This window comes from Bos mutus, chromosome 7, assembly GCF_027580195.1.
Source record: "Bos mutus isolate GX-2022 chromosome 7, NWIPB_WYAK_1.1, whole genome shotgun sequence".
NCBI lineage: Eukaryota > Metazoa > Chordata > Mammalia > Artiodactyla > Bovidae > Bos > Bos mutus.
Genome location: NC_091623.1, coordinates 61,422,501 through 61,445,599, shown reverse-complemented (window position 1 = coordinate 61,445,599; position 23,099 = coordinate 61,422,501). Strand labels below are relative to the sequence as shown.

Genomic DNA, 23,099 nt, shown 5'->3' with positions numbered 1-23,099 from the left:
GTAAGTTTCATTCCCCAGAGCTAAACCAACTCTCCATCTCTTGGGAAAAGAAGAAGGTAGACCTGTGAGCCACAGTATGGGGGTAAGGGACAGCCTTGTTGCTTCATCTTTCTGTAAATAGTATTCCCTTTTCTGGGGAAGCAAACTTTCATATTGCCAAAGTACCACTTGTGAGCGGTTTTTAAGTTTTTATGTTGTTCAAGCTTGCCTTGGAGCCCTAAGTTCTATCTTACTCTCCTCTAACATTTTTTCCCTGCAGTTAGGAATTTCTCTCCCACTTCAGATTAGAGACTGGGGTTCACTGTGGTGGGAGAAATAAGGATGTGATCCACCTTCCATTTGTCACCATTTACATAGGGCAGAGATTGGGCTGTGACTGCTGAAAACAGAGATGGGACAGGGCTCAGAGGCAGATGGGCTAAGAGAAGAACACAGTAGATGAGTAGCACAGACACATCTTAAACTTGTCCAAATATTACCTCATTTGGGTGAGCCAAGTTCCTTCCACCAAGGTGGCCCTATTTCCCCTTGCTTCCTGGAAAGTCTTGGTCCTTCAGGGCTTGGTGAAGACTGCCTCCCTGCACCTGCCTGCCCAGGGGCAGAGTTGTGCTGTACCTTCCCTGGGGAGGCCAGCATGCCAGTCTCCCTGCTGGGCCTAGTCCTCCATCTCCTCATTTTGGTCTCCCCAGAGATTAGCCTAGTGTCCAACACAGAAAGCTCCTCCACAAATGGGCCCTGGAGATTGCCATCCCTTCCTCAACAAATATTTGCCTACTTCCTACAACATCCCACCTCAGCAAAACCTTCTTAGGTCCACCAACCTACACTGTCAAACTGAACAGGAATAAGGGTACAGGATAGCAATATTTAAACCTCAATTCCTCCAGTTATGAGCTGTGTGACCTTGGGTACCTCTCGTGCCTTGCCTATAAAAAGGAGAGAATGGTACCTAATCATAGGATTATTGTGAAGATTAGCGGAATTAATACATGTAATGCACTTTAGAACAATGACTAGCACACAGTAAGAACTCAAATGTTAGTTGTCCTATGTCAAGCCTCCTCCACAAGGATGTAAACTTTTCAAGGGCAGGGTCTGCCTTCTCTCGTGTCTTGCCTGATAAAGATCCTTTGACCACAGGCTGCAACTTCTCTTTCCTATCTTGCCTCCATCCCACACTCATTCAAGAGCCGTTCACAGATGCCCGTGGCAGGATTCGCTATTAAAACGTAACTCCTATAGAAGCTGATCAACCCCACAAAGTTCATGGAAAAAACAAGCTGTATTTTACCACAGCTGTAGCAGATTAATAGAGGAAACATTAAATCAGAAAAGCCACTGCCCAAAAAAGACACCACAAAAACTCAAAATAAATGCAAAATTTAATGAAAAAAATGAGTACAAAGTGAATGGAAAGGAACAAAAACAGTCAATGAATGAAGGAATAAATGAATTAACAAGTGAAGCAGTTTTAGAGAAGCATGTTAACGTAACAGACTAGCAAGCCACACTTCCCTCGGGCCTCTTATCCAGTAACAGGAGCCCCACTTAACAGGGAACCCACACAAAGACATACACAACATATATGGAGTTGGTCTGCACAAGCAAAGACCACCTAGACTCAGGTTCCCCATAATTGGGGTGACCATACCTCCCAGTTTGCCTGAGACAATCATGGCTTATGCTTGTCGACTTGGCGTCATTATTAACAAAATCTCCTTTCACTCTCAAAAGTCTCAGCTTGGGCAATAAATTATATGGTGATTCTACCCCAAAATCAACTTGGTTCATGAAAGACATGATAGTAAATGCCAGCGATCCCACTGACAGCCCTAACAATGCCAACAGATGATACGGAGACAGAAAATGAGGGGGAAGTCAGATCCTGCAGACAGGGGTCACATTCCATGAGGCGGGTAGCTTGTTAAACAATGAATGGTAAGCTTTTAAGCTCACCTTGTGCACCAAAGATTAATTTGGTCTCAGCTAAAAATGACAAAATTCTAAACACAAACAGCATGAGAGAAAAGTGCAGTGAGGCTCACTAAAGTCAAAGGGTGCTGCCGAGGCAGCCCAGACCCCAGAAAATGTAACAAGGACAGGTCTCCCCCGAGATTCTTGGAAGCCTGGGGCCTGCAGGCAGGTAGCCAGCCACAATTCTGGCCACCCAAGTATGCCCTGGGTGCAGCCCACACTCAGATGGGGGTGGATGGGCAGCAGGATCTGCCCGCTGTAAGAGTCCCGATTGGCCAGGAGTCCTCATTTCTTACATAACTGAGCCTGCTGGGTCATTGAGCCTCATCTTCAGAAATACACTAGCTGACCCAGGCTAGCGTAAAGGTCTTACTTCCATCCAACTGAATACACTTTCAGACATATAATGACCCTAGAGTTAAGCCACTTGCAGTCCACATCTGCCTTAGATATGCTGATTTACCTTTTTAGATACCCACAGTGAAGCATCAGTTACCAGTTTCAACCACAAGTGGGTTTACTCTAAAGCTAATGAAACTTAATTCTCAGGGCCTCTTCCAAGGCCCTGTACCTGATTTTATACTCATGTTCTCTTAAGAAGGCTTCTCAAGTAGTTTGAGCCCTTCAAAAATCTGTATTCACCCATGGTCATGGCATAACTTTGGAGAATTTTCACTTTGAGTCTCAACAAAACCTGCTCTGCTCCAGGTGAAGCGAAAAAGACCACCTTTTCCTGGTCATACCTCAGTGGATACATACAGCTCACCCTCCACCCCTCTCTGAATGGAACATGATCTGAGAAGGTCAAGAGGGAACCAGAACCTAGCCTTGGAAATCAGAAAAGCAAGCCAAGGCAGGAAGAGGGAAACGATGATGGGAAAGAAAATGAAGGACATAAAAACACAAACCGCCAGTCCAACAATGTATTAGCACAGCTTCCTAAGGCTTCCAACTAGGGAGTGCACTAGACTGTGAGCTCCTTGAGGGCAGAGCTGTGCAGGACTCTGGGTAGCCTGTGCCCAGCACAGTGCTTCATCAACATTAAGTGGAATCCTTCCTTTCATCTATTTATTTTTTATGTCCCATGTTATCAGGCCATGCTTTCGACCCTGATGGTCTCAGTGGCTTGCCAACCAACAGGAACACAGAAGAATGCTGTACTTTCTTAGAAGGTTCTCTTTAAGAATGCAGCTGAAGGGGAAAAAGCTCCTCTGCTGGTAGTTTTTTTCTTAATTGTTCACATACAACAAGCACCTTCATCCCTTTCCCTACAACTCAGCCAGGAAAAAGGAAAGGACGACCCAGAGAGAAACCTATTCCCGCTGAGCACTCTTTGCATTTGGAATATGTGGGGATGGGCATGGGGTGGGGTGCTGGCGGTCTTAGTTAAGAGTCAAACACTTAACACGCACTCATGGGGCTGGTCCCTGTTCACAGGTAGCACCTGGGGTGTGGAGCACAGAGATAACGGCTTCGGGCTGCTGTTCCATTTACATTCACAGTAACAACGCTGAACGTGGCCTTTTTCATGATCCACTTTCATTCGTAAAGAAATCCCAAACACTGTCATTACAGGACGTTTATTACCCGCCTCTCCCTATACTTTATGGGGAGACTTTATACAGAAGAAAGGTTTAGAGATATTTTTAGTCTTTAAAAACCAGGGCATCTGTGTTACTTACGAAAATAACGGGAGGGGGTATTATTTGTCTTTACGCTCGTGCCAAAATAAAAATTTAGAAGTGCTTTAAAAGTTATTATTGAAATTAAGCTCTAGGTTAGAAAAATTAAAATGAAGGGGAGTGGGCGGAGTTCTGCAGCACGTATACCACACCACGTGGCCCCACCTAGGGCGCTGCATGAGTTGCCATCTTGACGCTGAACAATTAGGCCGAGCATCGCCGGCTGGGGCCTCTGCTAGAGCGGCACAAAACTGCTCCGTCAAGGAATAGTGACACTGTAAATGGAAGACCAGCCACTGGCTCTGAAAAAAATAAACCTCATCAGTTTTGGATTCCAGCATTCATGGCTTTAACAAGTTTGCATAGAGAGGGTGGCCCGCCAGGCCTGGGCAGCCTGGGGCACAGGGGTAGGGGACAAAGCAGGGCTGTAAACACTGGAGTCTGTACCGGCTCCCAGTCCGTCCTCACACCATGATATGGGAGAAGGGTCACAAGGTGTAACTCAAGCAACTTAACACATGAAAGTCTAAAGTCCGCTCTTGACATGTAAGTCTGTGCGTGCGTTAACTGAAAAATAAAAATAAAACAAACAGAACAAAAACAGACACATTAAAAGATACACAGACGACCAAATCAAACAGAAGCAAAAGACAGCAAGATGAACACTGGGAAAGGACAGTCAGTTTGGCACTTGTGACGAGCAAAGCAGAGAATTCACTTCAGCTTATGGCATCCCAGGCTGAGGGGTCAAGATCTGATTGGGAAATAATTTTGTAAAAATGAATTAAAATTTGAGGAATAAGTACAATCAATCAAAGCCATTCAACTAAATGATCGCAAAACAACATCCCCCCTCCAAATGTACTCCTGACCCGTCCCGACCAGGGCAAAGGGAAGGGGTGCTCCCAGCCAGCCCACCCACCCCACTCCTGGCCTCTGCAAGGCCAGCATGGGAGGAGAGGGCTCTCTCCCAGAGGCCAAACTGACTGAAGCTTTCTGGAATGTCCAGCAAACAGAAAAGACCTGTTCTCCAGGCCCACATCACACGAAAAAAAGCAGGGAGATCTGACATCAGTGATGAGCCCCACCCTGAGTTGGCCTGGTGCCCCTGCAGCCAGCCTGCACCCCACCCCCACTGGCCCTCAACACCTTGACCTGGCCACAGGTCCTTGAGCTGCTTTTGAGTGGCTTCTTCATAGCTTACTTCCTAGGGGACTCTGCCTGCCTTTATTTTTTTTTAAGAAAAAGAAAAAAAATAATAAGAAAACAAGATGGCCTGGGCTAAGCTGGCAGGGAGCAAGGCAAAGTCTCTTTGGGAGCCAGCACTGGGTCATGGATAGCATACCGCTTCCCAGGAGAAACCAGATTTCTGAGCTACCAGCTCAAAATCCACATGGGTTGCAATTCACAGAGCCTGCGTGCTCACCAAGCTCACCAACACTAGACAGGGCCGGAAGTAAACGCAAAGCAGAAGGGAAATGTGCACAGTTGAGAGGAGTGTGGGGCTGGGGACCAGCAGGGGCTTATCTGCTGCAGCAGGGCCAACGGCTGGTGTGGGTGGGGGTGAGGGAAGGGGGGCCAGTCAGCAGGGTGGGAGAGACTACAGGGTCTGTCCCAAAGCAGGAGACAGGCCTCAGGAATGAGAACTGGCATCCAGTTCCTAAATACCTGGTTCTGTCCCCTGGTCTTCCCCAGGGAGAAGCTTTTTAAACTTTGATGTGTCTGTGCCTCTGTGCCTGTGTGTCTCGGAGACTGTGTGTGTTAGTGGAGATGTGTCTGGATCTGTGTATGTGATGGGGCAAGAGTGAGACAGTGTACATGTGTCATGCATGTGTGCAGCATTAGGGAACGCAATCCTGGGGGCAGGGGGAGGGCCAGTGCCACAGGCAGCACCCCAGGGCCACAGCTATGCACTGCATGGCCCTAACCACAAGGCTCCACTGCCACCAAGGAAGGAACAGCCTGAACATACACGTTCCCAAACATTCAAGAAGGAACTGGAATTCCAAGAGAATAAGAATGAGGGCCAAGGTGAGTATACCTGCTTAGTTTCCAGGCTGGCAAGAGAAAGAAGGTACCAGACACAGACCAGGGGCAGGGAGAAGCCGGGGCAGACAGGATCCCCATGGAGAGATGCTCTGGGGGACACTGAATGAAGTGGGGCAGGGAAGGGAGGCACTCCCCACCCCTACCCAGAGCATCTGGGATCCAGCTGTGCGCATGGAATCAGGCTATGCCAAGGAGAAGAGGCTTAGAGCGGCCCCCACCTTGCCAAAGTTGACTGCACTCCTGGAGGCTGGGAAAAGCCTCCTGCTCTCCCCCATCACTCCATCTCCTCCCCTCTCCCATCACTCTCTCTCCTCTAAAGCTACGCTCGGAGGACAGCTCCAGCCTCTGCTTGAGGAGCAGCTCCTCTCTTCGGTAGGACTCACACAGCCCCTCCAGGGAGCTGCTGTCCTTCCTTCAGCAGGTCGTAACCACGGTGTCCGGGGATCAGTGCTGGCTGGGCTGAGGTCTCCACTGCCCTCAGTTACCACCCACCTGCCAAAACGGGCCCCACGTCCACAGTCTCAGGACTGAGGGGGAGGCACCACAGCTGTCCAAGCAGAAACCACAGGAGCATTTGGAATCTGTCTGAAAAGGCTGACATTCCCAAGCCCTGACCATCTCCTGGCCTGAAGGACCTTCCCTGAGACCCTAGGACCCTCTTAGGGGCCACTCCCTGCCTGTGTGGCCCAGCCTTCTCCACCCAGCTCTTGAGGGGTCTGCAGGAGAAAGAGAAAAAGAGATAGAGAAAAAAACAGGGTGTGGGGTAGAAGAGTGGGGAGAGGAGCCACTCGTGCACAAACACAAGAGTGGGCATGAACGCTTGATGCCTGAGGATGTGAAGATCACCACTGAAAGAAGAAAGGTGAGCAAGAATGAGGTGGAGAGCGAGTGAAAGAAGACAGCAAATGGCGAGCCAGCGAGAATGAGTAAGAGCGAGAGCGAGCCAGCCAGCGCGGGGCAGGGAGCCCACCACCTACTTCTTCTTGTCCTTGTCCTTCCTCAGAGGCTGCTGCGAGGTGGCGTGCAGGGCCTGAGACTGCAGGGCCTCCACTGCTGCCTTCCTGCGATTGAAGGCGTTGGTCTCCTCCTCCAGTTCCCGGCGCTTCTCCTCCACCTTGCGCTTCTCCTCCTGGTGCAGCCGCTTGAGGTGCTCGAACTTCTCGTGGAGCTGGGAGCAGAAGGTGGGGAGGCCGGCTCTGTGTGGGCCCCGGAGGAGCCTGGGCCCTCTCTGGCCTGGCCTTGCCACACACACACACCCCCCGAGCCCAGCACACACCTCTCTCTCCTTCTCCTTCAACTCCAGCTCTGTCTCCTTCACTTTGTTGACAAACATCTGCCTCATCTCTTCCTCCTTCCTCTGGAGCTCACTCAGGAACTCCTTCCTCTTGGCCTCGTATGTTTCCTGGAGGCTGTGGAGACCCAGAGAGAAGAGGCCAAAGAGGGGATCACGGTGGGATGGGGCTGGCCAGAGCCAGAGGGCTGGAATCACGTGGACACATGGGGTCAGGGGAGGATGCTACTGTCCCAGCAGCCTCTCTCCCCACCTGGCTCACAAGTCAAGTCTGGTTGTGGCTGGGGAGACAGGCTGTCACCTGAAAGGCTGGCTGTCACCATCACTGTCCTGGAAGCCCATCTCCTCCAGTTTGCAGCGCCGGTAGAGCTCATAGTGCCGACTGTGTGTCTGCTCGCGGAGGTCCTCCATGTTCACCCGGATCAACATCTCCCGGAGCTTCACGAAGTCGCAGTGATTCTCGTTCTCCACTGGAAGTGGAGAGCACGTGGGCATCAGACAGGGACCCGGCCACCAGCACGGAGGGGACAGGGTGCAGGACAGCGGTGGGGTGTGAGAGGCCGACCCCAGAGGGAAGACAGGCAGCAGATGGTCATGGGGAGGACACAGGACAGGGGACTGAGTCCAGGCTCCCAACCAGGGCTGTGCTCTCACAGCCACACTCACCCTGCACCACGCCCCAAGGGTACTGCCGCGCTCGCACCAGTTTGTTCCCCACCTTCACCTCCTCGGTGCTGCCCACCACGGCAAAGGGCAGGTGAGCCTGGAAAGGGGCCCAGGTGTATGTGAGCACTGTGCAGACACGGGCTAGTGGACAGACCCACCCTCGCTGCCCCTGGGCCCCAGGGAGGGGTTGCCCAGACCCGAACAAGGTGGGGCCAGATGCTCACTTTGGGGCTGTCCTTTAGAGAATTATCCTGGGACCTCCAAACAAGGGAGTGGGCTGAACCCACAACCCTGTTCCTCTTGTTATAGGGTATTCTTTCAGTCCATGGGCTCCCCAGGGGTAGAAGCTCCCTGAAAAGACCTTTGGGCCTCTCTTCTAGGTTCCCAAGTCCAGGCATCCTGCCTGCTCAATCCTGCAGGTTTCAGGTCCCTGCCTTGAGTTCATACCTTGGGGTACTTAAACCTGGGGAAGTTCCAGGACCAGCCCAATACCCGATTCTTCCCATCCCCTGTCCGGAGGATTCAGGACTGGCCAGCTCCTGGTTCCCAGCCATCTTTCCTGGAGAGCTAAGGCTAGAACCCAGGGAAAAGACAGTGGCCGGGGGCCAGCTCCAAACCCTCCAACCCCAGAGCCCTCAGGCCCTTGCCCAGTGCTCACATTCATGACTGCATTAATCTCGGCAACAGCCTCATCATCCGTGGGAAACTGGTAGATCTGGACCCCATTGCTGACCAGCTCACCCATGATCTTGATCTTGAACTTGTGGAGCTCACTCTTGGAGATGGTGTCAGCTTTGGCAATGATGGGAATAATGTTCACCTGCCAGGACCGTGGAGAGGGGTCAGGGGTGAGTTGCTCCCTGACTGTGGATAGCCCTTCTCAGGTCACACCCCTGGGCAGAGGGGCAGGAAGCCAAAGAGATGGAGCTGCTCCCAAAGCTCCCCAGTGGAGTCCCAGCCTGAACCCAGACAGGTGGGACCATTCTGACAGGTTGTGACAATTGGTTGCAGTGCTTCTTACAGCCCCTCCCTGCTCTGCTAAACCTCCATCCAGCCCCAAATTTGTCCTGTGGGCATATCCAGCTTTGACCCAGAGTGCTCTGAAGGTCTTAGCCAGTGTGGGGCCTGACAGGGGTGGCAGCCAGGGGGCTGTGCCCCTACACAAGTTAGATGACCCATTAGCAGTAGCCACAGGAAGACCTCAGTATCTCCCAGGCCAAAGTTATCTCATTGTTCACAGTGAAAATTAACTCCTGAGATGGGGAACAGAGTCACATGAGAGCTGACAGGTGACCCTGGGGTTGCACACCCTCCACAACCCCTCATCGCTCCTGTCATTCACATGAAGTTGCCTTTTAAATACACACTCCTCATGCCTACTCCAATTCTGGGGCTTAACTCTCCTCTCTCTGCTGGCCTCAGGAGGACCCCAAGGGAAAGTCACAGAAGGAAGAGCAAGGGAAGTGAAGGGAGCAGAGGAACTAGGAATTGAGAGAGAGAAAAAGAGCAAAGAATCAGCATGCTCTGGGGAGCAGAGGTCAGAGGGGCAGAGGGGCAGGGGCGAGGTGGGGAAGTAACTCTAGGGGGACGGGGAGGATGCAAGGAGCCACCAGGCTGAGAATAAGAATCATCTTAGCTGGAGGGAAGGTGCCCAGGGCCAGAGGCAAGGACAGAGCTCTGAAGAGGTCAGATCAACGGGGGTCGGCTGGAGGCACAGGGACAGACACAAGAAAAGATACAGCAAGAGAACCAAGCCAATTCTGCAAGCCCCCAGCCCCAGTCCCCGGGGAATGCAGCGGACAGTCACAGGCAGCGACCACACCCCGCCTCCGTGGACAGGGCGCCCACAGGATCCACCGGAAGGGGGCCACACCTTGCTGTCCAGTTTCTTCATGGTCACCAGATCCAGGGACTTGAGGGAGTGCCCCGTGGGCGTGATGAAGTAGAGGCAGACATGGATCCTCGTGTCGTGGTAGTCGAAGAGCGAACGGCGGATCTTCAGCTCCTCCTGCAGATAGTTTTCAAACTGCGCGTCGATATAGTCGACGATGGGCCTGTAACTACAGACAGCTCCGTCACAGGGAGGCAGACAGCGGAGCCACGGCCCCGGGCCCGGAGCCCAGCCAAGCGGCCCACCAGCCTTCTCTCTGTGAGAACAAACAGCTTCTGCCTGGGGATTCCTGCCTGGGTACAGGTGGCTGACCCCGTCTCCTGGTCCCCCATGGGGTCCTCAGGACCTTAGACATTCTCCAGGCAGCCCTCCCATGGACCTCATGGAGTGCGGGCTTGGTCACTTGTCTGGGGGCAGCAAGGAGTGCGGAGCGCTAGGGCAGAGTGTTAGAACCACGGCCAACATGGAGGGACGGGGAAGACACCGCCCGTCCTGCCTCTTGCCTCTCATCCTTATTGATCTGATCTCCAAAGCCCACGGCATCCACGATGGTCAGCTTGAGCTGCACGTTGCTCTCCTGGAGATCGTAAGTCTGGGGCCGCAGGCGCACACACTCCTCATGGTGACTGGCTTCCTCGGTCTCAAAGGTCGTGTTGAAGAGCGTGTTCATCAGTGTGGACTTGCCAATGCCAGTCTCCCCTAGGGGAGCGGGGAGTGGGCAGAGGGGTGTCACAGACTGGAACTGGGGCTGTCCTGGCTCCTAGCTGGGCCAGGAGGGGCTCAGGCACCCTTGGTCTCCATACAAGAGAGGGGCAGGCCTCCCACTCCATCCCTTACTGTCCGTAACCCCAAGAACCATCCCTTCTTAGTGGCCTCAGAAATAACATGTGGAAGGAAGAGCCAAAAGGCTGGCCTGGACATAAGACGTAGCTATGTGGGTTGTGTAAGGTGTTTCTGCTGGGAGTGAGAAGAGGCAGAGCCAGGCAGCTGGGAGACACCAATGGACCCTGGCCTCTTCTGGCCTCAATGGGACCTGGTCACCTGCTCTGCATGCCATTCCTCCTGGGCCCAGGAAGGCCATGGGGCCAGCAGGGCCGAGGTCTACAAGAACCAGTGGCTCAGCCCACGTCATGGGTGGCCTCGACTCCACGAAGCTTTAACTGGGGCGGGGAGGTTCAGGAGAGGCTGCTTTCCAAGGGGTTCCCAGAGCACCTGTGGAGGGTCTGGCAGAACTTTTTGTGGCCTGAGACACATAGAACCTTCCAGCGCCTCCCTGTTGGGGGGTGTATTTGTTTAGATGAGTACTGGAGCTCTTACTACATGACAATGTAATGGAGAGACAGTCTGGTTTACCACAGTGTCCTTGACACATGGTATGAACAACAATACATGTTCTTAAAGCAAACACATGGATCCCGACCACTGTGACAGATACTCTCAGTGTACAAAGCACTCTCAGGTACCTAGTCCTGTCCATTCTTCATGGAAGCTGAGTCAGGCCCTGGCTCCAACTCTGTCCTTGACCCTGGCAGAGACACACCCCAAAGCCTCATCCTGACCCCTCAAAGTGTCACTCTGCCTGGGAGGTCCCCTTGCAGCTCATCAGGCAGTCAGGACAGCGGCATCTCATCTCCCAGGAGGGCTTCGTCCATCCTCAGTGGAGGCTGTCCCCTGGCCAGGCATGACACTCACCCACACAGAGGATGTTGAAGCTGAAGCCCTGAGTGACCGACTTGCTGACCAACTGGTCGGGGAGGCTATCGAAACCCACATGACCACCCAGGGAGAGGCTCCTGGGCTCCGGCTCTGCATTCTGCAAAGAGAAAAGAAGAGACGCAGTGAGCCCACTGGGGAAGAGGGGTTGAGAAGAGGGGAGGCTAAATCTGAGTCAATACGCCCCTCAAACTTGTCTCAGTTCTCAGCAAATCTCCAGACACATTGTTGAGGGCACTGGAACTCCAACTCCAGGCCAAGTTTCCACACAGGGAGTCCCATGGGCCTCAGGACCCATGACTCTGCCTGGGAAAGGCCCTTTCACCTGGGGCTCTGCATCTGCTGAGCTGGCAAGGGATGCCTGAGCCCGAGGTGTCACCTGGCAGAAGGCCCCAGATCCATGGCTGCTACCCCAAGGGCTCACCTGCCTGCCTGCTTGGGAGGATGCCCCAGATGTTCCCTAGATCTTAAAGATTTCAAAAGGCCAAGATTTGAGGGTGTGCACGTTCCTGTGGCCCTCTCCTGCTAAAGTAGGATGCAGACAAGGGCAGGTCTGGCTTGACCCCCTCACACTCACACTGCTGGAGGGCTCTCCCTCAGGTGGGCTCACAGTCCTCCATGGGCACCCCTTGCTCCTCATGCACCCAAGCAGGGAATGCACACTGAGCCCTGCTAAAGGGGCCAGTACTCACTCAGACCCACCACTGGGTCTCAGGACTGGTCTTGGGGGCCTCAGTGGTACTCTCTAGGGACTCCCAGGCTCTGGCTCATGTCCCCCTCCCAGCCCCGCCCCAGTCCTGGTTGCTTAGACAGAGGATTCTGGGTGAGAATGTGGAGGCCTGCCCAGAGAGGCAGGCAGCAGGTCCTGAGCAAGCAAGGGTCACTGAGCTGGCCCACAGCACTATAAAAAGACCCAGCAGGACCCTAAGCAGAGGGTCAAGGTCAGGCTCCAAGTTGTGTGGATTCTCTGCTTCCCTGGGAATGAGGGTGGAATGTTGTCCTGAGGGAAGGTTCCCAGGCTCAGCCTTCCTGGGACTGGCCCCGTCGAGGGCAGACCCCAGGCAGCTCTGTATAGGGCAGAAACACACCTCCTCTGTCCCCTAGCCCTTCTGCCCTGATTGCCAGCCACACAGAGCAAGGACAGGACGATGGGTCTGAGTCTTATCCTGCCATCCAGCCCACAGCTCCAGAGGGGAGGAAACAGGCCCAGCTGAAGACAGTCCCAGGGGCACAGATTAGGACAGTGGCAGCCCTTATGTGGGTGCAGGCCCAGGGGGCAGAGGAGGCTGAGGACCAGCCAGTAGGGACCCGGCTGCCTGCCCTCCAGCGCAGGGGTCTCCGGAGCATCTGTGGCCCCTCAGTCTCTCTGCAGCCACAGCCTGTTGTCTCAGCCTGAACCCTCCAACCATTCTTTCCTCCCAACCAGAGCCCCTCAACACTTAAACCCAACCCTCTCTTCTTCATTAACTAAGTCCCCCTGGCCCTTCCCCAAGCCCTTTCCCCAGCTCAGTCACAGTACCCCTGCATCACAGACTCCCAAGTGTGCACACGGGCAGCCTAGACCTCCATGGCCCCTTGGGGAAGCCCACAAGTCAGTTACCCCTAAGCTCTTCTCTCCAATGACCCTCTTTCCACAGAGTCTCTGCTCTCAAAGCTGGAGTCCCCTATCCCCAGGGAACTGAGTCACAACCTTCCCAATCAAGTCAGGTCCCCCCAGGGCTGCAAACATAACAACAAAGAGGCCCCAAAGGCAGCTTCCTCTCACTGGAGGCCGCAGCAAAACCAGTAAATGGAGCATAGGATGTGCTGGGTCAGGTCCAAACTCCCTAGCAGGGCATTCCAGGCCCTTTATCATCTGAGGCCTTTTTCCCAGGCTCGGTTCCTGCACAGCTGGTTATCTCTGGATATACTTTTCAAACTCGGCCCCCTCCCTGGGCTCTGGAGCTCACTGCCTTTTCCCCGGCACATGCCCTGCCCTAGCCCCTAAGTACTCCTACTGCAGACCCTTCACTTGGCTGTGACCCCATTTCCTCACACTATTAGCTGTCCTGATATGCATCGTGACTTTCACCTCTTCCATGAGCTCCTCAAAGTGGGCCGCAGGCTGGGGGAGGTCAGTGTTCCCATTCTTCCCACCCTCCCACCACCATGGCCGACGTGCTAGACAACACTACCATTTATAAATCGCTGGGCACGGCTTCACTGCCACAGCATCGGGCACATCTGCCCACCTTACACAGAGCTTCATTATTCCGTCTCTGTCCCACCTGCTCATGGCAGCTTGAGGATCAAATGGAGGACAGAGCTGTTAGTCTAGAGCTTTTTTCTTTTTGGGCGAGACTGAGAATCTCCAAAATTTAAGGCGTGCTGTGCTTGCAGAGAAGGCTATGTGTTTATTCATCCTCTTCTTCCAAGGGTGACACAATCAGGATGCAATCCAACATCCTGTAGTCTACCGCCAAAACCCACCAAGTCGGCTGTGTCTGGAAGCCACACGCACGCGCACTTCCCCAGTTAGAGTCCTTGCAAAGATTCAGACGCTATCCTACTCCTGAGTCTCCCCGACTCTAACAGCAGCACTCGGGGGTCTCACACAAGCCTGCCTACCCGTGTTCAGTGAGCCCTGCCTGCCTTCCTCATGCAGCTGGGCTCTCCGGAGAAGTGCGTGGAGCACAAGGCAGTCTCCATCCCCAAGCTGTAGCCGAAGCTGTGCTGTCAATCCAGGGGCCACAGACCTGGGGCAATTGATGCTGCTCAGGAGCCTCAGGGACCCCTGGAGCACCAATCTCCAGAGCTCACGCACATGCGCACACAGAGAATGGCCTCATGGGGACAGAGTGTTTTTCTCTGGTCTTGAGAGACTGGTGTAACCTCCCAGCTCTACTGAGGCGTGACTCCCACTAATGCCAGCTTCCCTGATCCTACATTTGGCATCAACAACATGTGACCCAAGGTGCACCGCTCTCTCCAAGGTGCCTGCCCAGGTGTGTCTGCTGACTTGCGTGGGGTCTCAGCCCAGGAGGAGCCAGGAGCCTACAAAGCCCCTCTGACACAGCTACCACAGCTCAGGAAGGAACATCAGATCTCCCACTGGTTACCTGCAATTTGTCAGGGAAGCCCCTAGTTCCAGCTCCAGGGCTGGGTCCTACTAGTCCTGAGCCAATCAGCATGATCCCACAATGGGTACAGGCAGGGGCAAGTGACCCTGACTGAACCTTCGTGACCATCCTGTAACCATCAGGGGAGTCAGCCTAAGACTGAAGCCCACTCACCGAGGACTACAGAGCCAAGTACATCACAGAGGAGAGACAGCCAGCATCCCCCACCCTAGTTTTTCCCTCTACCCCAGCCACATCTCCCCTCTACTGCTTAAGCTAGCTGAATGCGGCTATCTATTACATGCAACTGAAAATATCCTGACTGCTACAGTCCCCAAAGTGAAACTCTGAACACAGAGGAACAGAGAGAAAGCAAGGAGAGTAAAGACAGGGAAGAAAAGTGGTGTTACAACCACAGGAAAGAATGAACATCAAATGATGACACCAACACCCCACCAAGGACACCTGTGTGGGCTAAGCCAAGTGACCTACAGTCTCCTATATAGCCCTTAACCACCCTGTGTGGCAGACACTATTATTATGCCCATTGTACAGGTAAGGACACTGAGGTGCACCTAAGCTAAAGAACTAATCAGGGTAGAGTAGGGATCTGAGAGCAGCCAAGCCCATGCTCCAGAACACTGAGCTATACTGCCCCCTACTCTTACTATGCTCCCAACTCATTCATTCAGCCACAAAACACAGGCTCACTGGTCACATCCACTGGGTGTCAGTGGATGGCAGCCAATGAAAAGACGAAGACACCAGATCCTTGACCTTAGGGGCCCAGTCTTAGTCTAGACTCAAATGGCTGTGGCGGCCTGGCAGGTGGTGTAAATGGGTGAAGGATAGTAACAAAAATGGCAACCACCACACGGAACAGTTATCAACTGCTGATCTGCTATGACTCTAATCTCACTTCGTCCACACATCAGCCCTGTGAGGTAGGCTGTATATTATGCCCACTGTATAGAAAGAGACAATTGAAGCACCAAGAGATGAAGTAATTTTCCCAAGATCACACTGCTCAGGAGGGCGAAGGCAGAATCTCTGGGTGATGGTGTGACGGCACAAGCCACACTTCCAGCCACAACTCCGCTCTCTGCTGGATGAAAGACCCGGTGACTTGGAGGAGCACGGGGGCCCTCGGGGAAAGGCAGGAGCAGCGGGGAACTGCAGAGGCTGGGCTCAGTCCATGGTGGCTAGGGTCCCGCGACTCCAGCCAACGGTGGGAATGTAGACCTAGTGCTGCCAAATCTTCCAATTTTTAAAGAGAATCCAGAAATCCAGATTTTTATGTGAAATGCACTAGTTTTCAAAAGTTGGCAACAACTGCCAAAGGAGAAAACCATTAGGGCCCAGGTCAACATGTCTGAGGGCTGAACCTGATCCGTGGCCGGACAGTCTGCAACCCCAGGACTGGCAAGATGCTGACCTGGAAGGACAAAACCCCCAGGGTGCACCCTTGGGGCAAGGACACTTACAGGAGGCTGCTCTGTGGGAGGAGCCTTTGGGCTGGCCAACTTAACCTGGACTCTGATGAGAGGCAGACCTAGCTGCTCCTGACTCTTTCCACACACCCAGCTCCCAGGGGGCCAGTTCAGGGGGCTCCAACTGTACTCAAAGCTCCAGGATAGAGAGTTGGCAGCTCTGAGCTCTACACACACAATGGGAAACTCCACAGGGCCTTTATCCCCCTTCTAATCACTAACAAGCTTCTGGCTCCTGAGCCAGGCTCCAGGGTCTATGTCATCATTTCTTTGGCACATCAAAGACAACAACCAAAATAATAACTGCTCAGGCCGACTGCGTTCCTCCATGCCCGGTCACCCAGAACAAAGTGGAGAATGGCATTTTGTTATGCAGCCCAGTGGATAAATAGGACGTCCTTTTCCTGACCAGGAAATGCTGTCTGAGCCTTCTGAGCAGCCCCAATCGCCAGCCGAAAGAAGCCGCCCCTTTTACCAAGAAGAGAGGCGGGATTTGGGGGGAAACCATGTCTTGCACTTGCCCACACAGAAACAGGCTTTTATCCAGAAGGAAATGGAAATCTGCTGGATGTCTGAACCAACATAGCCAGAGAATCTATGGGTGAAAAGAGCCCCTTGAGAACAAACCTCCCAAGTGAAGTTAGTTGTTGGGGTAGCAGTAGAGGTGACACTCCGCCGTTCAAGCATTTGGCTCCTAAATCCTAGGCAAAGAGCAGCCCCTCAGGCCTTCCACAGGGTTCTCTCCAAGAGCATCAGACTTCGGACTCTTCTTTCCCCTCAGGTTCCTGCCACCCTGAGCACCCCACAGGCAGGCAGGAAGCCTTCTCCGGAGAAGGCTTGGGCACTTGGGCCCCAGGAGGCCACCAGTCAGCTCTAGGAGGCCCTATAGAGTCCTCATGCAGTGGACCCAGGAGTCACTGTGCCATTGGGAACCTCCTCCACCCATGTTCCTGGCACAAACCACCCTCCCCTTGGATCTCACCACTCTCAGCAGCCTGGGCCTTAAATAGCCAGAGCAGAGGCCTCTGGCCAGAACCCATGGTCACGGCGCAACTGTCCTTGAGTCTGAGAGGAATCCTAAGAATTTTCCCAGGAAAGGCTTAGGCTCTAGTCCCAGGATTCCACAGTGAGCCTCTAAACCCAGGTCAAAGGTTACGGGAAATAACCACAGGGATGTGCGTGGGGTAGGGGTGGTGGGAACGGGGCGGGGGGAATGCTGACACCCTGGACCAGGAGGGAAGAACAGAGGCAGGATATACCTGTCCCCACTCAAGAGGACACCAGAGAACCAAAATGTCTCTCTCCTATGGCGGCTACAAACCTGAGAAAAAGACACAAGCCAGGATCAGCCTTCTTGGTGCCAGCACAGTAGCAGAAGAGGTAAGAATGGCAAGGTGGCAGCTGGGACCCAGGAGAAGGCTGCCAGTCACTCTCTCAAGGCCAGTCATCCTCTCCCCTACCCTGAGAAGTGAAGGGACTTTGGAAACAAAACTATCCCTAGGAGTCCAAAGCCACACAGTGCCCTGACCCCAAAACTTCAGTCTCCCTGCTCCCTGTTTCACTGAGGGCACTTTCCTCCCTCTTGCTGCACAAAGACAGCCAGGACTGCCACTCAGGAATTTGGGATGGTTTGTTTCACACTTCCCATGTCAAAATCAGATTTCCAGAAGCCAAGAGCCCAGTTATCAGCCTCTGGGCCCACCCAGCCCTCCCCAGACCCAGGACACAAAAATGCTCCTAGGCTTTGTGGTGCTGTGCGGGATACATTCCCATGGGAGGGAATGGTCCATCCTACCACAGAGCAGATGGGGAAGGCACTCTGGGCCACAGAAGGTACTGGAAGCCCAGGTGTTCGTACTTTCCCACTTGGGACTTGGGGACTTCCCCGCAGCAGGGATGACCACAGGGGTCTAGACATCGTGGTACGGAGGTGGCCTTTGTTCCACCCAACTTCGGAAAGAAGAATGTGGGCGGCAAAGGTGACCACACACCCCTCCTACCCCAGGATGCCGGTGCTGGGAAGCAGCAGAGAGCTACATGAGCACCAACGTGAGCCAGCAGGGGCTCAGGGCAGCACGGCGATACTTCTCTGTTGCTTGCACCACTCACCCCAGCACCAGGCAGTGTCACACTCGCACCCAGGCCCCACAGCCAGATCTGGTGAGTGGACCTGGATCCATGGCCCACAGCCCCTCTCGAACCACAGCCCTCAGGTGGCCCAAGCCCAGGAGAGCCTTCAGAAAGAAGCCAGCACCTGTGATCTGAAATAGGCTCGTACTACTTCCTCCCCTGGTTCTGTCCCTCTAATGCAGCTTCCAAGAGAAGGACCAAGAACCATCTGCAAGCCATGTGTTCTGAGGAGGAGAATGTCTGATTTGCCCCAGTGCCATCAGGGGCAATGGATGTTACAGCCCACACGCCCCGTGCTTTGTCGTCCACCACCTCTTCCCAGCCACAGTTCCTCACGTGAGCCCTGAGGATGCCAACAGCTCCAGTAAAGAACACCCCAGCTCTGTCATAAGGGCATGTCGACCTTGGGAGGCATCCTTTCCCCAGGCACACGTGTCTCCCTCCTGCCTGCAGAGCTCCATACCTAGTTGTCTGGCAAAGCCTGTGCCTTGGGCCAGGACTTGGGATCCTGAGAGAGAATCAACCTGGCAGCGGAGAGGCAGGAAGACCGGAGAGGCTGCAGGGGACACACAGAAGCCAGCCAGTCCTCAGGCCCTTTGCTCCGTCATCCTGCAGCAGCTTCCTTCTGGGAGCTGGACCAGAGCCACAGAAACCTTTGTGGTGATTATTGCCCCAAATACATACCTCCACCTAGCTCTTCTTTGGGCTCCAAACTCAGAGGGCTCCACCCTCTCTGTCATCACAAGGGGTCCATGGGGGCTGAGGGTAGGTCTCAGGCGAGCTGCTGGCATCAAGATGATGGGCACAAAGCACCCAGCACCCTCCGTGCCATCCAAAGCTTTTGATAAATATCTGGCCCTGGGTTCCCAGCCTCCATTTGTTCTCCTGCACTGTGGCCAGTCTCCCTCTTACCAGACTCTGCTCCTACTCTGGTCAACCCCTTGTCAGGTGCCCCCTTGGATCACCAGTGCCTTCTCATCAGTGTCCCTGCTCTGGTCCATGCCAATCCGGATCCTGGGCAGACCTTCCTAAAGTGAACACCCATAGCATGGTACAATGCCCATGGCGGGGCGGGGGGCAGAGCTGGGTGGACCAGCCTCCCGGGGAAGGGCATGGAGCTTCAGCTCTGCAGGCGGTGCTCGTGTATGGCCCCTCCCCGCCACCAGGCACTGAGAGCTGCACCGATGTCCCTTGCTCGGTTCTCACTTCTCCTTCCAAGCAGCTCAGCAAAGAGGTCTCTGGCCATTTTTATGGGACAGGGAGACACCCTCTGTGACACCCCTACTTGAGTAAGGGGTTGCTGTCTACATTCCTTCCCACCAGCTCTTGTCTTGAGGACAGAATAGGCATTCCCTGGATAGCCTGCTTCTTGGGAAAGTGTCAAGATTACAGGGGTGACAACGGAAGTGACAGATGGTGCTGGGGATAAAGTGGAGATGGGGGTGAGGGGGAGTAACTGGCTGGGAGGAGTGCCAGGCTCCAGGCTGCCATGCCACACGTTTCTTCCCTCTCTCCCTCAGATCTTCATTTTCTCCAGCCCCTCCTCAGGCCACCCCCACCATGGAGTTTGAACCCTGTCCCATGAGATTCTGACAGGAGAGGCACAGGAGATGGCCCCTGGGGCAGAAAGAGAGTCTGGGATCCAGTAAGGAGGACGGGCAGAGGAAGAGTGGATAGGAATCTGGCTGCCCAAGGAGGACAAGAGGCAACAGACTCCCCAGAGGGCTGTCCCAGACATGCACATCCTAGGAGATTTTGATCATAACCACAGGGCTGATCTAGGATTGAGCAAGGCCCAGTCAAAATGTAAAGGTCGCTCAGCCTGTGGACAATAGGAACCCAGCACATACTGATCGCAAAGTACCATTCCAGGGACCTCCTTAGCAGTCCAGTGGTTAGGACTTTATGCTTCCAATGCAGAGGGTGTGGGTTCGATCTCTGGTCAGGGAGCTAAAATCACACATTTCATGCAATGTGACTCCCCCGCCCCCAAGAAAAAGTATCATTCCACACGCTTATCTAAGCTCCAGGTTGGGTCAATTCCCATGCCCTCCTGAGCTGGTCTGACCACCAAGCTAGCCTGAGGAACAGTGTCAACCTGCCACAGCTCAATCAAATTATAACTTCATGGCTACTGCTTAACACCCAGTTCAACCCTGCAGCTGGTAAGACAGCTAAACATATCTCCAAACATGTCACAGACTGCAATTATCTTCATAAACGCTTTGAAGAGTATCAGTAGGGTTGTTCCACTTTACAGCTGGAGAAAGGAAGAAATCATTTTCCCAGGATGACAAGATAGGAAAGGAGAATGGAGTCCAGACTCCGAGATTCAGGCCAAACCCAACCCAAGGTCTCCACCCAAATTCAACCATGTCCAAGTCCTCCCAGGAGGCTGATGGCTCAGAGTGTGAAGGGTGTGGAAGGTATCCATCCTGAACTCAGGCTGCACATCCTTACTTGAGTCGGTTCCCTCTCTGTGCCTCAGTCATTATTACCAAGGTGATAATACCAGAAATCCTTACAAACACAGGAATCTAAGGGAAAGAGCCTTTCCAGCCCATTGCCTGGCACTGCAGCTAGACCCCTCAGCTCAGCCTCTGAGGATAATCTCTGGGTGGGTAGTGGTGGGAGCCCCTAGGGAGGGTGCCCTGGAACAGAGCAAATTCATTCTCTGCTACCTTCTTACACAGAGGGCCAGTCTTCACATCCACATGGGTACTAAGTCTCATGTATCATTTACTGTGTCTTCATCATGTGCCAGACACTGTTCTAAATACCTCATCTGGACCCTCTCATTAAATCCTTCCTATAATCTTATGAGGGAGGTAGTATTTTTATCCCATTATACAGATGAGAACACTGAGGGGTTAAACAATTTGCCCAGAATCACACAGCCAACAAGTAGTAATCTAGGATTCATGTCAGGCAGTCTGATTCCAGTTACTCTACATACCACTCCCACCTGCAAGACCAACTGTTAGAACAACCTCTAGCCACAGAAAGACAAGACCCAGACATAACTTTCTGGTCAGCTGGGCACAGAAAATGCACACAGGCATGCAGGCAGAGATGTGCAAACACACAGGTATGCTGGTCTCCAGCTAACCAGCAGGTCTGCTGGGATTCAGGCCCAGCCCTCCTGGGGTACATAAATTCTCGTTTAGAGTGCAGGGCTGGGGTGAATCTCTGATTTGCCCAACCTCTGAATCTGCTCCTCCTGTATTTAAACTTACTGAACTGACTCGCAGCCCCCTCATAAAACATCCAAGTCTAAAATTATGACACCAAGAGTTCCTGCTTTAGTTACGCATGTTTCCAAAATAGACCAACAAATGTATTTTCAGATTAAAGAGAAAATTTACATATACAAATTCAGATGACAATATTTATAGCATTAATTACATAAGTCCTGAATCCCTTATTTAGCCCCAGAACCAATACCTTATCAGTCACATATTTAGCATTTACCCCCTACCCACAACATCCCTGGGCCCTCCTCCCTCCCCCTTAGCACCGACCAGGGCCTCACATGCTGGCAAGAGGACACAGTTTCCTTCACTGTCACAGCTCAACCTCCCAGACACACCCAAACCCAGCCTTAGACATTGGGGGACACGCAGATACAATCCCCAAAAGGCCTCTCTTCCCGGGGGGAGTGGGGTAGGGGGACAGATTATAATAGCCTTTAGGAAGTTGGTTATTGGCTGGCTCAAGCCCAGAGAGACCTCTGCAGGGACCACCAGAGACGATACCCCTGCAGAAGGCATACCCGGACTGGGGCCCAAACACACATCCACTGGGTTGAATGTGGAATCGCTCCAGTTCCTGGGGAACGGCTGCCTCAGACCCGACCACTGAGGCACCCACTGGAATCGCCCCTGGATCCTGGCGCTTGGGTCGGGGGCGGGGGTTGCAGCGGGAAGGAGCAGCAGGCCAAGGTCTTCAGGACCCAACTCTGCAACTGCCCTGAGCTCATCCGAGGGACTTCCTAGGATCCCTAGGGCTTCATCGTCACCGACTGTGCCCATCCAGCAGCACCTGCGCGGCCAGGAATCTCCCCAGCCGTGCAAAGAACACTCAGGGAGAGGGGGCTCCGGAGTATCCTAGATCTTCCCTCTGATCCCTGGGGCCCCAGTCTATCGTCACACCGGGCCACAACCAGGCGGGTATTTATCTGCTCCTTTTCGCGAAAAGGGTCTGCTTTTCTTCGCCCACGGAGAGCGACCCCGCCAGCCTCCTGGCAAGGCGCTCGCGCCCGACGCCCCAGGACCCGGGACTAGCGCCGCGAAGAGCCCGCTCCAGGGTCCCCCGGCCCGCCCGGCGTCAAGGCCCGGCCGCGCGGCGCTGACAGCCCGGCTCGCGCCCCCGGCCAGCAGCAGGGCGGCCCCCTCCCCGCGCCCCGCGCCTCCCGCGCGCGCCGCGGCCCAGCAGGGCCCTCACCGAGAAGCGCTCCAGGTCAGTGGCCGCCATGGCGAGCTCCGCACCGGGCGGGCGAGCCGGGGCGAGCACCCGGGCCGCGACGGGGACAAGCCGGTTGCGGGACGCGCTCCGCCCGGACGGCTGCGGCTGAATGGATCCAATATGGCCACTTCCTGGAAACTCCCCTTGGCGGCGGCGGCGGGAGAAGCCGCGGAGCCGCCCCCGCCCCCGCCCGCGGGACCGGCCTCCCCGCTTGGCCCGGTCCGGCCACGAGCGCAGCCCAAGCCCCTCAGCTGGGATGGCCGGGGGTCTCCGCTGCGAGGCGGGAGGTGCCAGCTACGGGGATTGCTGGGACTTGTAGTCTCCAAGTTGGGGGGCCGGGAGGGCAGTGCCTGGTGGCCGGGACCGGTGTCTGCTGGCCTGCCGCGTGTCCCCGAGAGGCTGGGGCCGAGCCCCGGAGGGAGTGTCCGGCTTCCGCGCGCTGGGAAGTCCGTTCTGTGCGGAGAAGATTGGGGTGCCGCGTGCGCCCTAAGGGTCTCCCCCACCAAGCCGCCTCCAACCGGTCAGCCGGAGCCTGCAGTGCACTGGGACCACCGGCCAGAATGTCGACGGACTGCCTGTGGCCCGTGGGGTGCAGGAGAGGAGCCTCAGCCTCGAATGACGGGTCCCTGGGCCCCACCTGATGCTCCGGTC

General features: G+C 54.4%; 1 protein-coding gene across 1 annotated transcript; it reads right to left on the bottom strand.

Annotated features, from left to right (window-relative positions):
- Window positions 1-1,364: 1,364 nt before the first annotated feature.
- Window positions 1,365-22,783, bottom strand: SEPTIN8 (septin 8). The gene is made up of 10 exons (XM_070374002.1): window positions 22,428-22,783; window positions 11,246-11,366; window positions 10,057-10,252; window positions 9,536-9,722; window positions 8,321-8,482; window positions 7,663-7,759; window positions 7,298-7,466; window positions 6,982-7,114; window positions 6,683-6,873; window positions 1,365-4,223 (listed from the first exon to the last, which is right to left on the bottom strand). The coding sequence occupies exons 1-10, from the start codon at window positions 22,455-22,457 to the stop codon at window positions 4,220-4,222; spliced, it is 1,290 nt and encodes a 429-aa protein (XP_070230103.1). The 5' UTR covers window positions 22,458-22,783; the 3' UTR covers window positions 1,365-4,219.
- Window positions 22,784-23,099: the final 316 nt, after the last annotated feature.